The sequence below is a fragment of the Schistocerca gregaria genome, chromosome 3 (assembly GCF_023897955.1).
Source record: "Schistocerca gregaria isolate iqSchGreg1 chromosome 3, iqSchGreg1.2, whole genome shotgun sequence".
NCBI lineage: Eukaryota > Metazoa > Arthropoda > Insecta > Orthoptera > Acrididae > Schistocerca > Schistocerca gregaria.
In genome coordinates, this window is record NC_064922.1 from 454005240 (window position 1) to 454021606 (window position 16367).

The 16367-nt window shown below is 38.5% G+C and overlaps 1 protein-coding gene across 4 annotated transcripts in view; it reads right to left on the reverse strand.

Annotated features, from left to right (window-relative positions):
* Positions 1-16367, reverse strand: part of LOC126354000 (uncharacterized) — a 268502-nt gene that overhangs the window by 15349 nt on the left and 236786 nt on the right. For 2 of the 4 annotated variants that reach the window (XM_050003308.1, XM_050003306.1), the window contains exon 3: positions 14398-14598. The exons of 1 other annotated variant lie outside the window; for it this stretch is intronic. In XM_050003308.1, coding sequence (XP_049859265.1) covers positions 14398-14598 — 201 coding nt within the window. Of the gene's footprint in view, positions 1-2512; positions 2601-14397; positions 14599-16367 lie in introns of those variants that run through there. One more of the 4 variants, XM_050003309.1, reaches the window with a different exon arrangement.

Sequence of the window (16367 nt, forward strand, 5' to 3'; positions counted from 1 at the left end):
TGGTCTACCTCGATGTGAATGCTGTGAGATTGCTATCCACCTCCATTGCCACTACCTAAAATAGCCATTATTTTGTGGGAAGAACAGTATAAGATTCCCTTGTAAACCATACAGGACCTGAATTTATCCACTGCGAGACAAATGGAAGCTGATTTGAATGCTAACAGTTTTACTACTCTTCGTCAGACATGGTAGTGTACTGCATCTTGGCCCACCCCCAGAGGGAAAAAGAGGGGGAGGGGCAGGGAGAGGAAGAGGACAACAGATAGGGAGAGGCAAGGGGGAGGGGACAGGTGGTCAGGAGGAGAGGGTAGGGGGAGGGGGGGTAAAGGAAGGGGTGAGGGGGAAGGGGGAGGGGGAAGGGCCAAGGGGGAGGAGGTGAGGGAGAGGGTGTAGAGGGAGGGTCGAGAACAAGAGGGGGAGGAAGAAGGGGAGAGAGTGAGGGTGGGGGCGAGGGGGATGGAGGAGGGGAAGGAGGTGAGGAGGAGGTGGAAGGGGTGGGGGGTGGGGATTGGGACTGAGAGCGGGCAGGGGTGGTGGAGGGGAGGGTGAGGGGAAGGGGAGGGTGAGGGGAAGGGGAGGGTGAGGGGAAGGGGAGGGTGAGGGGAAGGGGAGAGGACGAAGGGGAGGGGGCACAGGGGTGGGAGAGATAATTTAGTAAATAGTTGTGAAAAAGAGTACACAACTGTGTAACTTTTAAGTGGAAAATCCAGGATGGAATGTTACAATACGAGAGAAGGAAAGTTGCTACTCACCATATGGCGGAGATGCTGAGCTGTGATAGGCACAATAAAAAGATTCACACAGTTATAGGTTTTGGCCATTAAGGCCTTTGTCAGCAGTAGACACACACACACACACACACACACACACACACACACACACACACTAGCACATACATCTGCAATCTGCACTTGCGTGAGAGAGAGAGAGAGAGAGAGAGAGAGAGAGAGAGAGAGAGAAGAGAGAGAGAGAGAGAGAGAGAGAGAGAGAGAGTGAGAGTGAGAGTGTGTGTGTGTGTGTGTGTGTGTGTGTGTGTGTGTGTGTGTGTGTGTGTGTGTGTGTGTGTGTGTGTACTGCTGACAAAGGCCTTAATGGCTAAAAACTATGACTCTGTGTATCTTTTTATTGTGCCTATCGCGGCTCAGCATCTCTGCTATATGGTGAGTAGCAACTTTCCTTCTCTCGCATTGTAACTTTTAAATAGTGTATTATTGTTTTAGCATTTCATTTCTGTTTACAGATATTAAAGCTTGCAGTGAAAAGATAACAGTGCTTTAACCTGAAATAGCAACTACTGAAAATATTGCACTAAAATGTCTATTTTCTCCATTTTCATGTAGACCCTTCTAAGATGAAGATATATACACAGTCAGCATGACAGGTACTGGTACTTAGAATAGATATCATACCCTGCAGTAGAACATACACTGCAATGAAAGTCATTGACAAATTCAAACCATCATTTGTGTCAGGAACTGAACTTGCAGAACTTGTGTCTTTATTTGCTTGCTAATTATGTGCACAGACCTCAAGTTTTGCCCTGCCAGTAGCTACCTCCCATTTTTCCAACCTTTATAGAAGGTATGAAGTGTGGGAGAAACACTCTTCCAGATTGGAATCTGTGTCATACTTTGAGAACTGTTTAATGCCTACAAAAATCTGTGTGCGTAGATTAAATGCTTCCAAAATAAGGAGCGCAAATGAAATCAGAATATCATGCAAAACTATGAGACGACTACTTAGCATCGAGGAGGCCAGATGATACCAGAATTAAATCATATTTTAAAATTCTAGGTAAAGTCAACAGAGCATAAATTACAAGGAAGATAAGCTCCTCTAGCAACAAATGAAGACCTATTTGGAACATAGTAAATATGTGACAGGGAAAACAAATCAGGAAAAGGGAAATTTTATTAAAGGTAAATTATGAACTGATCAATAATCCTCTCAGAATTACAGGTGCCTTTAATAACTTTTTCTCTGTCAATAATTGGTAATTTAAGACTGATCACTTTAGTGGTAGGTAACCTACAGATTGTAAGAAAACATCCTGAAACAAGATTGATAAAGTTTAACTACATCCTACATCTCAAAAAAGTTACTGCTGGCTCTCTTAAAAATAAATATTTAAGTGGTTATGAAATTATTAGTAAAACAATCCACTGATGTTCAACTCAGCTTTGTAATATACTAAGTTAATTATGTAAACAATCATTTCAGAGCAATATGTTTCAAAACAGGGTTTTAGTTACCAACACATCTCATTATTGGCAGTATTTTAAAATGTTGAATAGATAATTTAAAACAGAATGGAAAAACAAATAGAAAAAAATTCTTAGCAGCAAACAGCTTGGATTTTGAAAAGTACTGTAAGTAATCAGACTACCTTTATCTCGACACACAATGTGCAAGAGGTAATCATAAAATTTTGTCACCTCTAAACATCAAGGTGTGATTATGAAACTCGGTGATGGTGTTAGTCCTCCTCTAGATATTCACTCCACAGTGTGGTAAAGTGTCTCCAAAGATGGATGGTGAAGTGGAGACCTTGGTTGTAGAAGTTTGTCAAAATGGCTGCCACACAATGGTTTCTTCATCTGAGGAAAGTGGAAGAAGTTACTGGGTGCTATTCAGGGTGAATATTTTGGTGGGGAGAGGGGGGGGATAGGGCCATATTTTGGAAGCACAAATAAGCAACATGTGTGACTGGATTCTGTGCAGTCACACATGCTGTAGAGCAAGAACATCCTCTTTGACAGCTCCTGCATTGCTGCTTCTTCACAGCCTCCCATGCTTTTGTCAGAAGGTTTTGAGAGTATGCTCTGGTGATAGTTTTCCCCTTTATGAGCATAATTTCTCAGCACCACACCATGGCAGTCCAAGAAACACTCAGCTCCAGCTTACCTGATGATGGGTAGGTCATCATCTGTTTTGACAGAGGTGAATCTATATTTCCATGCTTGCTTTGCTCCTTTACCTTGGGATCACATTGATACATCCAGTACCTGTCCATGGTTATTAGGCCACTGAAGAACTAATCTGAATAGGCTTGACACAACCACAACACTTCTGTTGCTGCCTCTGACGTTTTGAATGGATGTGAGCGGTCACAGAACCCACTATTTAATGAATTTTATCATAATAAATAAAACTCTTCTGGGTCCATGATGCATTGTCAGTGTGTAAAACTTCTGACATTTTCGCCACTATTGTAAGTGGCCTTCCTCGGGGTGTTTCTTTTGCTAATTGTTGATTGAAAAAAGTTTGGTTCTTATATACTGGTGGAAGAGGCTGTTACCGATCTCCAATAAGGTACTTGTGATTATATATTGATTACAATTTTAATTTAAAAACCCACAGTTTTATATTCTTGTGTGAAAGTCTACTAAATGCATCAAAAAGAAATTTCACTCAAAAATTATGACACAAATTGCTGGTCATTACTTACCTTCAAGAGGCAAAATACCACAATCATTGACAGACACAGTAAAAACATATGACACTATCATGACTTTCAGAACCAATACTTCTTTGCTTGGAGGTGGAGAGAGGGATAGATCTTGGAATGTTAAAAATGAAGGGCATATCCCTTAGGGGATGAGAGGACAGGGGGAGACAAAGAGGAAAATTAGAAGAGGAGGAGGAGTGGCGCTTTTGAAAGAAGCCACTTTTCTTTGAATTTACATGATGTATGTGTGTTCAGCATCTTTTTCTAAACCACTGGACTGATTTTTAGCAGTTTTGGTATGAGAACCAGCACTGTGGCAGTTAGAATCTTCTAGCTCCTGTAGGAACAGAGGTATGGGCTAAAAGGCTGATTTCCACAACAAGTGTGTTGTGCAGGTATACCTAGGGGTATACACATGCAGATGTGCAGGGGAAGGGGATGGTCAGAAAGAGAGGGAGGAAGAGATGGATAGAGAACGGGTGTAGGATGGGTAGATACAGGAGGTAGATGGCACATGTAGAGAAATAGTGGCCAGGTTGAAAAGGAAGAGGGGAGGGGGAGGGGGAGGAGGTGGACAGAGAAAAGGGAAGGATGATGTAGATAGAGGGAGCAGGGAGTAAGATATGGTCAGAGAAAGGGGCAGAGGAGATGCAAGAAGAGAGGAGAGGGAGGAGATGAAGAGACAGAGATTGTGGAGAGGAGATAGAAAAATAGAGGTGGGGGGGATGATGTGGACAGAGAGGCAGTAGAAGGAAGAAGTGGACACAGAAACACAAGGAGGGAATGTGTGCAATATATGTGCTGAACACATACATGGGCAAAGCCTTGGGCAAAAGGATATATAGTGATTCCTATAATTATCATTGTGAATAGATTAGCACTAGTCATAACCTGTTGTTAGTATATTTTACAAAAGCAGGTTGCAGTAGCTGCCTGTTAATTTATAATTTGATGGTCCCACATCACTGAAGGCTCTTTTTCACTATGGGGTTTATGAAACAATACATATGAATGAATGAATGAACAGTTCTAAAGAAGTTTTGTTTAAGTGTACACTCAGCTGCAAATGAAAGGACAGGATTCATAGTAAAACTTCATATATACATTAATTGAAAAACAACTTACTGATCATGACAAAATCACATTCAAGAGGACTAATATAACTTGTGAGCATATTGAAAGTAACTGGTGAGTGATGAATATGTCTAGAGAACACATTATCAGTAAATACAGTGTGGTAAGAATTGCTGAAACAAAACACTGATGTTTGAACTACTATTCTCAAACTGTTTTCAAAGTAGGTGAATGATAAATGAACTTTCAGAGGTGCAAGGAATATAATTAAATCTCTACTATTAGCAACAAAATCTTGATTGACCAGATTACTTTTACCCTGTTGTGCATTGCAATACACATTTGAATCTGAAGGGCATTGTGGGTATTGTCTTCTTCCAAGTATTGAAGCTTCTGTATTAGTCTAGGATGTCATATCATGAGTTTCAATAGTACCTATGGTCATATTAATGGAAAGGTAAATGGTAATGTGTATAAATGTGTATTAGGTGACATCATTCATTCAGAGGTACAGGTGTTGTTCCCAGTAGGGGATCACATCTTCTAAGATAATTATGTCAACACATAGCTGGTTAAACATTGGTTTGAAAATCAAATAACAAATCTTTCTTGAATTCCACAAGTGAGCTAGTGTGATGTGTGTTGGAAATACAATTACGTATCCATTTTCCTCCTTCAACATCCCTCAAGGAGTAGTACAAAATCTCACTGATCATTTTTCATAATTTATATTTAGTGATCCCCAAGAGGAGTCAGGGTTTTGTGGATGAAAAAAATGACCATACGCTACAGTAATTGACTCTGCTTTAATGGGTATGTTGGTAAGAGCACTGACTAAAAAAGGAAAATATGATGGTGTGAAATTCAATATAGCACACAACTATAATCTGTTAGGACGAATTGTGAGAGCAGTTACTATTCCAATAAAGAAGGTTCAGCAACTTTAAGAGCACATCTTTTCTTGAATTTCATTGGCATTTAATCTATCATTCCCATAATTTACAATTTCCTCTCATATTACTACAAACTCATCTCAAATTATTTGTAACCTCAGTGAATTCAAAATTGTAAATGACTGACATATTCTTAATTAAAACTTTTGTTGTTACTGTTGTTACCATTGTCGTTATCATCTTCAGTCTGAAGACTGGTTTCCTGCGGCTCTCCTTGCTAGTCTGTACTATGTAAGGCTTTTCATCTCTGCACAACTACTACAACCTACATCCATTTGAACTCCAAGACACTATCCATTCTGTTCAACTGCTCTCCCAAGTCTTCTGACATCTATGACAGAATTACTATGTCACTGGCAAAACTTAGTTTTTATTTCTTCTCTCTTCACTTGAGTTCCATTTTAAAATTTGTCCTTGCTTTCCTTTACTGCTTGCTCAATGTACAGACTAAATAACATTGGGGATAAGCTACAAACCTGCCTCATTCCCTTTCCAACCACTACTTCCCTTTAACATCCTTTGACTTCTATAACTGCAGACTGGTTTCTGTACAAGTTGTAAATTATCTTTTGCTCCTTGTATTTTATCCCTGCTACCTTCAAAATTTCAGTGAGTGTAGACCAGTCAACAATGTCAAAAGCTTTCTCTAAATCTACAAATGCTATAAATGTAGGTTTGCCTTTCTTCATTGTATCTTCTAGTAAATGTCACAGATTCTCAGCATTGCCTACCGTATTCCTATATTTTTTTTTGGAACCCCAACCAATCTTCCTCAAATTCAGCTTCTACCAAGTTTAAGGTAAAATAAACAAAGACTGGGTGTTAATTTATTTTGTTAGTAGATAAATGATAAGAAAAGTTTCATAAAAACAAAAAGTGGGAGGATGTGTGAGGGAGATGGAGTTGATGCCTCAGAGGGAGGCAGCATGTGTGTGGGATAGGTATTTGGGAAAGGGGCAGCAGGTGCATGAGACAGGAAGCCAACACATGGTCACCACAGCCGATGAGTTTGTGTGGGGCACAATGAAAATGATGTGTACATGTCGACTGGGAGGGGATGATAGGCCAGAGGAAGATAAGACTATTGGGTAGAGGGTCCTGTTCACAGTACATTTCTCATGAAGCTTTAAAATGAACATTGCTTCTTGACATGCAGCTAACAGAATTTTTTGGTTCTTGGAAACTATATCACACAACTTTGAGAAAGAGAGGCTACTGAGATAAATTTTTAATTTAATTTTGAAATGACAGATTTCCAATTTCTTGCTTTATGTAGGATGGTAACTAGCTGAATACTTTTTGCCAAAGTACATAACTACCATTCAAAATACAGGAAAGAAGACAAAGTCTACCTCAAAATTTTTATGTGCCATGTATAGTGATTGTGCTTATTACAATTCAGCTGGAACTGATTATTGCTGCCAAAAAGCCCATTAAGGAGTAAATGTATTAAGAAGTAGGTGTAAGAATTCTGAGCCACTTAAAAACACTTTGGGGCAAGGTGTGGAGTTATCTGTTTTTACCATTCATTTCTGCTGAATAAGCACACACTTTTTGCTTGAGATACACTGCTCCAGACTAATTCTGTAGAACAGCAAGAAATTAAAATATCTAAAACAAGCCAACATTAGTCTTCAGATCAATACAATGAGAGCTGCTTTTAAGGACAAAACATAGTGAACTGAGGCTTGCTGATTAGTTTATCTATGTGTTTGATTCCATTTTACCTTGTTATTCAATTGGACTTTAAGGGGAGATTGTACCTTATATACTTACAATGTAAAGTTTGTCAATTTTAGGTGCATTTATCTTGTGAATGGTTCTTGATAATTTATAAAATTTTAATGGCTGGAGGAGCAAGAGTCTTTCTCCATTGACCTGTTTTTGTAGATAAGTCACTCACACAATTTATTTTGTAGATAATTTTTTGCAAGTTGTAAAAGCTTTCCTCATATTTAAGCTTCTAAAATATTAAAATGAACTTCTCTCAAAAATGCATCATTGATGTTCACCCCAGTTTCTGTAGGTTGTGTAAGTTTCATGTTCTATGATGATAAGTTCCTGAATAAAATTTAACTAATCATTAAAAAAATAAAATCTCAGGAATCCAGCTTTAAAGATGAACATAGTTTGATAGTTTGTTACTGATGTTAGAACAGCCCTGCACCATATCCTGGGTCATCTGCATTTTCTTCATCCTCCCTGGCTCTCTTAGCATTCCTTGAGTGCATTCCTGCCTTCCTAGCTACCATAGTCATTTCATAATCTGCTTTCTTCACATGGACAGCATCCAATTTGGATCATGCCATCACCATATTTTCCCCAGGTTGTATGCCCATGCATCATAAACACCCAAATTCAATGTATCTTTACCTACAAATACTGTTCCAGGAATTCTAGACCATATGTCACTGTTAAATGATTCATTTGGGTACTTGAAGGACAAGGAACAAGTGAATGCAGAACACAAATTGGGCAGCCAACTGCGAGCATGAAATATTTTCACAAATCAGCAAATTAGGTTTCTGAAGTTCAAGAAGTTGACAGAAGGCAAAAGGGGGACATGGCAACATGTGCTGCCCTTAATGTAAATGAATATTTAAAACCTTTAATGGCTAAAATGCCCTTAGAAAACATGTTTCTCTAGTAAAATACACTCCCAGGAATGTTTATGTGCAAGAAAATATTTTTTTTCCTATTTTGTCCCCTGCAAAGGTAAATCTCCCCTTAAGGAACACAGTGGGTTCACATAGCATATGACCACCAATGCCTACAATTTGAGTCTTTATGAGATTAAAACTTTAACCATTAACTGTGAATCATTTGAAACCTGTTCAGCTATAATCTGAACTGTGGATGGTAAGGTTTTGTTTGTGTCCTTGATTACTATACTTATGCTTTATCAGTAAACATTACAGTTTGTACACCACTCTTTGAACTAATTGGTAGATCATTTATGTTGGTTAAGGGCAAGGGGGGGGGGGGTATTACCAACATTTGTGGGACTCCACATGTTATGTTTCCCATTTTGAGGTGGGAATCATGCCTGTGATAAAATCTGTCAGTGATACCTTCTGATTTCTGCTGTGAAGATAAGATTCCACTCACACAAGAGGAATGCCTTTAATGCCATAACAATTTAGTTTGCAAAGTATAAATTTTTTATTCACACATTCTAAGGCTTTAGCTAGATCACAAAATATTTAGTTCTGTTAGGACTTTATTTGTGAGGTCTTTTTGTCTCTGTATGCAATCCTTTATCAAAATCAAAGTTAAACTGAAGGACAGTTAATAAGTTCTGCCCAGATAAGTGAGTCAGTATTCCATTATAGGCTACTTTCTCAATAGGTCTTGAGAAGACACAAAGAAGTGAGATCGGTCTTTCAATATGGGTGTTTGACATATCTCCACCTTACTATAGTACTGATTAATGACAAAGGGAACATAAGGGGAAGGCTATGCATGAGATTTTAATAGTCTGCTAGAAATACAATAATAGACATTAAAATTAGTCATTTTTAATGACCTGGTGAATTCTGATGCAGTGTCTGCTCAAGTAAGCCTAATACATATGTATTTGGTTGCTTATTTGTAGGTGCAATGTTTCCTGCCATGATGAGGAGATAATCAATGAATTTTGTGGCAAGTGATTTGAATGTATCAAAATTTCTACTAAACATTTTCTTTGTGGTCTCAGTTTCATTTGGATCCCTAGCTTTGCTTGCTTCTTTTTTTTAATAAAAGTCCCAAACTATTTTTGCGTTATTCTTGGAATTTATGAACATAGTACTCATGTTTTGATTTTTTTTTTTTAAGAACAGAGAGGAGTAGTTTACAACAATGGTGGTAATGTAGTTTTGGCTATTGGCATGGTTCGCCCTCTGTATTTGGTAGAGCTCTCGTTTACCAGTGAGAAATGATACTCCATTATCCTTCCTTATCCTCAAGTCCATACTTCTTTGTGTTAGGGAAAACAAGACTCAGAGTGCTGCAAAAAACAGTTATTCGAGTTAAATGTTCCATTTACACCTGTCTTAAATTTTTCCTCAGAGTTCTTCTTGTAATTTATCTCTAAATGCTGTGAACCAGTCACTATTTATGATTTAGTGACATAATATATTTCTTTATGATTTGTCCCAACTGTTCAGCATAGACGTATTTCATTTTTAACATTTGATTATCATGTTTAGGTAAACTATACTGGCAACTGTTTAACAGTTAAAAAATTTCATGAAATGTATTGACAGTTGCAAATACAGACAACAATCAGCTGTATAATCAAATGACCATAATGAAAATTTGTGCCAGACTGGGACTCGAACCCGGATTTCCCGCTTTATGCAACCAGTCACCTCAACTGCTCTGGTTATCTGTGCACGACTCATGGCCAGACCCAAACTCCCATATGTCTGATGTTTTTCCTCTACCCTTGCCCACATTTTTGTTAATAACACTCTTAACTTGTTTTTAACCTTCTATGTAGGTCCAAGGCATGAGAAGTATAGTTAATATTTATAGTATCTACTGCAGTAGCATCAATATGAAATGTCACAGCCGTACATAGGAGTCCATCCTGCTCTGTGTTCGTTTCTTAAACAGTGGAGTTAACAGTCCTACAAGTTATCAGCAAAAGCCAAAATGTGTGTCCTACAGCTACTTTTCCTTTCCTTATGTGATACCTTGCACTATTCATAGTTCATTGCTAATCCAGGTTATTTCCAAGTGCTAAAATATTCTCTTTGTATCAATGGAAAATTCTCTCGGAAAGCTACAAGAGACTTTACTATGAGACGGTATATCTGGCCATTACTAATCTTCAGTAAAAATGTCAGTATTGCCTTTAGGCCCTTATAAAATTCCAACAGCATTCCTTCTTCTTCTTCTTTTTTTTTTGCTTCCTCAGGAATTACTGGACAAGGTTAAAAATGAAGGGCAAGTCACTCAGGCACTTGGATGACAGGGACCTTACAACAGATAGGAGATATTACTTCCAAAATCTACAGTTGTGTACTTTTATAGATGTCTATCAGCAGTACTGACATTTCTCCTGAAGGTAAGTTCTATCTCATGATTTTAGATTTTTCAACTTCTCTCTTTGACAGAAGTGGACCATAAGGGTAAGATTTTTGTGGTTCAGAATGACAGATACATACTCTATGTGATCAAAAGTATTCGGACACACAGCTGAAAAGGACTTAAAAGTTCGTGGCACCCTCCATCACTAATCCTGGAATTCAGTATGGTGTTGACCCACCCTTAGCCTTGATGACAGCTTCCACTCTCACAGGCAACCACCCTTAGCCTTGATGACAGCTTCCACTCTCACAGGCATATGTTCAATCAGGTGCTGGGAGGTTTCTTGGGGAATGGCAGCCCATTCTTTATGGAGTGCTGCACTGAGGAGAGATATCGATATCGATTGGTGATGCCTGGCATGAAGTTGGCATTCCAAAACATCCCAAAGGTGTTCTATAGGATTCAGGTCGGCACTCTGTGGGGCCAGTCCATTACAGGGATGTTTTTGTTGTGTAACCACTCCACCACAGGTCGTGCATTATGAACAGGTGCTTGATCGTGTTGGAAGATGCAATCACCATCCCCGAATTGCTCTTCAACAATGGGAAGCAAGAAGGTGCTTTAAACATCAACATAGGCCTGTGCTGTGATAGTGCCACGCAAATCAACAGAAAGTGCAAGTCCTGCCCATGAAAAACACACCCACACCATAACATCACTGCCTCCAAATTTTACCGTTGGCACTGAATTTTACTGTTGGCACTTCACACACTGGCAGATGACTTTCACTGGGCATTCGCCATACCCACACTGTGTCATCGGATCACCACATTGTGTACTGTAATTTGTCACTCCACACATTTTTCCACTGTTCAATCGTCCTATTTTTATACTCCTTACACCAAGTGAGGTGCTATTTGGCACTTATCGGCGTGATGTGTGGCTTATGAGCAGCCGCTCAACCATGAAATCCAAATTTTCTCACCTCCTGCCTAACGGTCATAGTACTTGCAGTGGATCCTGATGCAATTTGGAGTTCCTGTGTGATAGTCTGGATAGATGTCTGCCTATTTCACATTATGACCCTCTTCAACTGTCGGCAGTCTGTCAGTCAACAGATGAGGTTGGCCTGTGTGCTTTTGTGCTGTACATGTCCCTTCACATTTCCACTTCGCTATCACATTAAAAGCAGTGGACCTAGGGATGTTTAGGAATGTGGAAGTATCATGTACAGAATATGACCCAAGTGACACCCAATCACCTGACCATGTTCAAAGTCTGATTTCTGCGGAGCACCCCATTCTGCTCTCTCAAGATGTCTAATGACTACTGAGGTTGCTGATATGGAGTACCTGGCAGCAGGTGGCAGCACAATGTACCTAATATGAAAAACATACGTTTTTGGCGGTGTCTGGATACTTTTGATCACATACTGTATGATGAGTTGGGTACCTGTTATGTCCCCATAACACGTTCTGGCACGTGGTGATCCATTATAAAATTGGATGTCTTGGAGATTTCCCTTAGAGATAGCTACAACATGAGCATGTAATGCCTTCCATTGACTTCGAGAGATATTCTCTGATACTGGTACAACCTTACCCAATGATGTTGCAAGGTGTGCGAGACACTCACTGCATGGATATAGGGCTTTGGTCTGGACATATGCAAATCAACTGTGAGGCCACAGTGGCTCAAAGTTGCACTGCTTATTGCCTCAGGGTCCTCCTGGAGATTCCAGTGAAGTGGCAGTTCTCATGTTTATATATATATATATATATATATATATATATATATATATATATATATATATATATTGGCAGTTCTGTACAAGTCTTGCAGCAAAGAACTTTTCATTAAATGAAATTTTGATCACTGATGTCATACATTTGGTATGATTTTAGCCAATGCATATAGGAGCAGTTCGCAGTCCTTCGATTTTCAACAGACTAGTTATCACACCTTGCTGAATAACTGATGTGGTTGACATGTTACTTATATCTATTGTAACCAGAAAGCACAATAAAGTCACTATATGCACTGAATGCTTAGTAAAATTTTAGTGTGATTGCTTACTTGAAGTGGTACTGCATCAGGAAACCAATTTGTCTGAGCAAGTATTGATTTGTAACCAACCTGACAAAATTTCCACAGTTCCAAAGTTGACAGAAAGAACCAGTTCCTTTACAATGGTTCAATTTCCAAGATGTTTGTTACTTCCCATCCATCTAAAGAGATGGGAATATTTCATTTTAACTATGATTCATGTGGGTACCATGGAATTTTGTGTGTTAATCTGTACATTGAAGATATCAGTCTTTGGAAACCAAATCATTACTATTTGTTTCTGAAATTACATTATAAAGATTTTTTGTAAGAATAAGAGATAGCAATAACATATCTGCACAGCTGCTTGACTACTGAATTAGGTGTCAATGGGATTTTTTGAGACCCATGTCCAAACTACTCACCAGAAAAAAAAAAAAAAGAAAAAAAAAAAAAAAAAAAAAAAAAAAAAAAAAAACCATGACATTATAATGTGTCTAGATATCACTTACATAGGTTACACAGAGATGGACACCAAGTATCAACTCTTGATGGATTCCATTTTTTATTATTCCCTTTTAGACTTACTCTCGAGCCCAGACTATGGAATGTTAAAGTTGCTCTGCTTTCTGTTAGGTAAGATTCTTCCCTCCACAAGGTATGTGAAAAAATTCCAATGATGGGTGTACGCTTTGAGTATGGTAAAAAATGGCCGCTATTGAGAAGCATGATGAGAAAGCAAAGAATTTTGGAACATTGCAACGATATTACTGATGAATTTAAGTTTTTTTGGTAACAAATATAGTTCTGTAATTATTAATAAAATTGTAACATATGTGTATAGGGTTAATGTTAGGATTGAAAGACTAACTCTTGATGATAAAGCTAACAATAAGATATTTGAAGATCAGGGTGCATTGGAGAAAGTGCATATAGCATGTAGTAATAAAATGGGTGCTTTTGAGTTGAATCCCCAGAAAGCATCTGGGGTACCTTGGCATAAATATACTAGAAGGAATAGGTTTAAGTTTGTAACGTATTCTAAACCAGAACAAAGTGCAGATATAACTAAAGTTAAGTCTTGGACAGATCTTGAAAAAAAAGAGTATAAAGTTAAAAATGGGTTGTTTCAAGGGACAAATCCGTTTTATATTAGTCTGCAGATTGCTGGTGATGAGCCTGAAAAAAATGATAATGTACAGAGTGATGTTAAATGTGTGACATTTATTGTAAGAAATAGAGTGTATATAGCATTTTGTAATAGGAAAGGTAATATAACGTTACATTGATATTTTATTCTGACAGTCCCTAAAAAACTTCTTTTTGGAGGTCTTAGACTATCCCAACAATGATCTGTTTTACAGAAAGAAAATGAGTATATTCTGTGGGCTGTCTTTTCATAGAATTAGAACTTATCTAGTAAGCAGAAGACATAATTGTGTTTTAGTTTCCAGAACCTACACCGAGAACACATGATACTACTGAAACTTCCCAGTAGATTAAAACTGTGTGCCAGCCTGAGACTGGAACTGGGGCTTTTGCCTTTCACAGACAAGTGGACTTGCTGATGAAAGACAAAGATCCTGAGTTCAAGTTTCAGTCTGGTACACAGTTTTCATGTGCCAGGAAATTTTATATAACCTCACACACTGCTGCAAAGTTAAAAATCATTCCAGATACAACAGACTCACTTCTGTAATCAAAGTCTAAAATAAAACTTCAGAAAAGCCCTATGTGATGAAGTCTCTCCTGTCTTGTAAGTTTCTGATCACGTTTAAGTGACTCGTCTATTGGTACAGAGCCAATGGCATGCAATCATTCATTTAAAAATTATTAACATTATTTTTAGATGCATACCATTATAGGTGAAGCAGCAGACAATCATGGCAGCAATAAATGATGTCCCACGCTGCCAAGTCATAGACAAATGCTGTAATTTCACAGCAACCAACATTCCAATATTAAGAACTAGGAGTAAATGTAAAGGAATGCCAATAGCAGAGAAGATAACTGCAGCAATTCTCCCAAGTGTTGTTCTAGGAACAGGTGCTCCAAAACCTGGAATAAAAAGCATAGTCAATATAATGTGCAGAAGAACTCTTATTTAGTATTTACAGAAAATCCATTACAGACAGTGAAACAGATCATTTTATGCATTACTAACGCAAAGAAACAGTCTTCTCAATAACCATACTGGCTATCACATGGGGGGGGGGGGGGGTTCAGGAAACACGACATCAGCATGGCCAAATTACAATAGAGCCCAGCTTCTGTTGATAATAGGTTAAGTGTTTAAGTATTTTGTGTATTAGACAATGCATAGCAAAATAAGATGCACTTTTGGGTACTGCAGCAATTGTCAACATTCTCATCTTTAACAGAGAATCTTTTGCAAGATGATGTTTTCAATAAAACTTCTTCCTTCTCTTACAATTCAAAGTAGTCATGTTTTATTCAAGTACTAGATTTCACATGTATGTAATGAGCCATGTTTCACATAAGATAATTGAAAGTATGACGATGACTAGGAAAGGTTTTTAGGGTGCTTGATATCTGGAGCTTTAGGCTTGTCCACTATAAATGGAAGTGAGGCTGTGATTACGATGTAAGCCTATCCTGAAGATGAGAGCTTGTTTCTCTCAAAATGCGATGACTGAAATGTGATTCCTACTACTAAATTCGTGTGTTGGTCTGTTTCACATCTCCTCCTAAACCATTGGACTGAGTTCCACTGCATTTGGCACACATACTACTTATTGTCTGGAAGAAAGTACTGTGTGGTGGTGGGGGGAGGGGGGCTATGTACCACCTAGAGTTGGTAGTGACTGACATCTAGGCTGCTCTGCACATCTGACAAGTTATCTTGGTAGTATCTGAAAGTGTTGCAGGGGGTATATCTGCGAATGGGGATAGCTAGGCATAAAGATGGGGTAGGAGGGAGATGATGAGATTGACAGACAAAAAAAAAAAGTAGATGCACAGATGGTACGAGTAGGAGATGGGTGGGGAGAGGGGTGGGCGGTGGGGAGTGGGGGCAGAGATAAGGGTAGGTGGAGCTGGACCATATTCATATGCTGTCAAAGCTACAGATAAAAGGCTATGTTCATAAATTTTAGCCTTTAGCTCCTACACTAAATTACTGCACCTACACTAAAGTGTAATTAACAAAATAAAACATTAAGAGGCTCATTTCTAACTTATGGTGGAGTCTGACAATACAAAAAATTTTTAAATGAATATCACATTCATGCAGCTTTACTGTATGATTAAATGATGATGGCGTCCTCTTGGGTAAAATATTCCGGAGACAAAATAGTCCCCCATTCGGATCTCCGGTCGGGGACTACTCAAGAGGACGTCGTTATCAGGACAAAGAAAACTGGCATTCCACGGATCGGAGCATGGAATATCAGATCCCTTAATCGGGCAGGTAGGTTAGAAAATTTAAAAAGGGAAATGGATAGGTTAAAGTTAGATATAGTGGGAATTAGTGAAGTTCAGTGGTGGGAGGAACAGGACTTTTGGTCAGGTGAATACAGGGTTAGAAATACAAAATAAAAAAGGGGTAATGCAGGAGTAGGTTTAATAATGAATTTAAAAAATAGGAGTGTGGGTAAGCTACTACAAACAGCATAGTGAATGCATTATTGTGGCCAAGACAGACACGAAGCCCATGCCTCCTACAGTGGTACAAGTTTATATGCCAACTAGCTCTGCAGATGATGAAGAAGTTGATGAAGTGTATGATAAGATAAAAGAAATTATTCAGGTAGTGAAGGGAGACGAAAATTTAATAGTCATGGGCGACTGGAATTCGATAGTAGGAA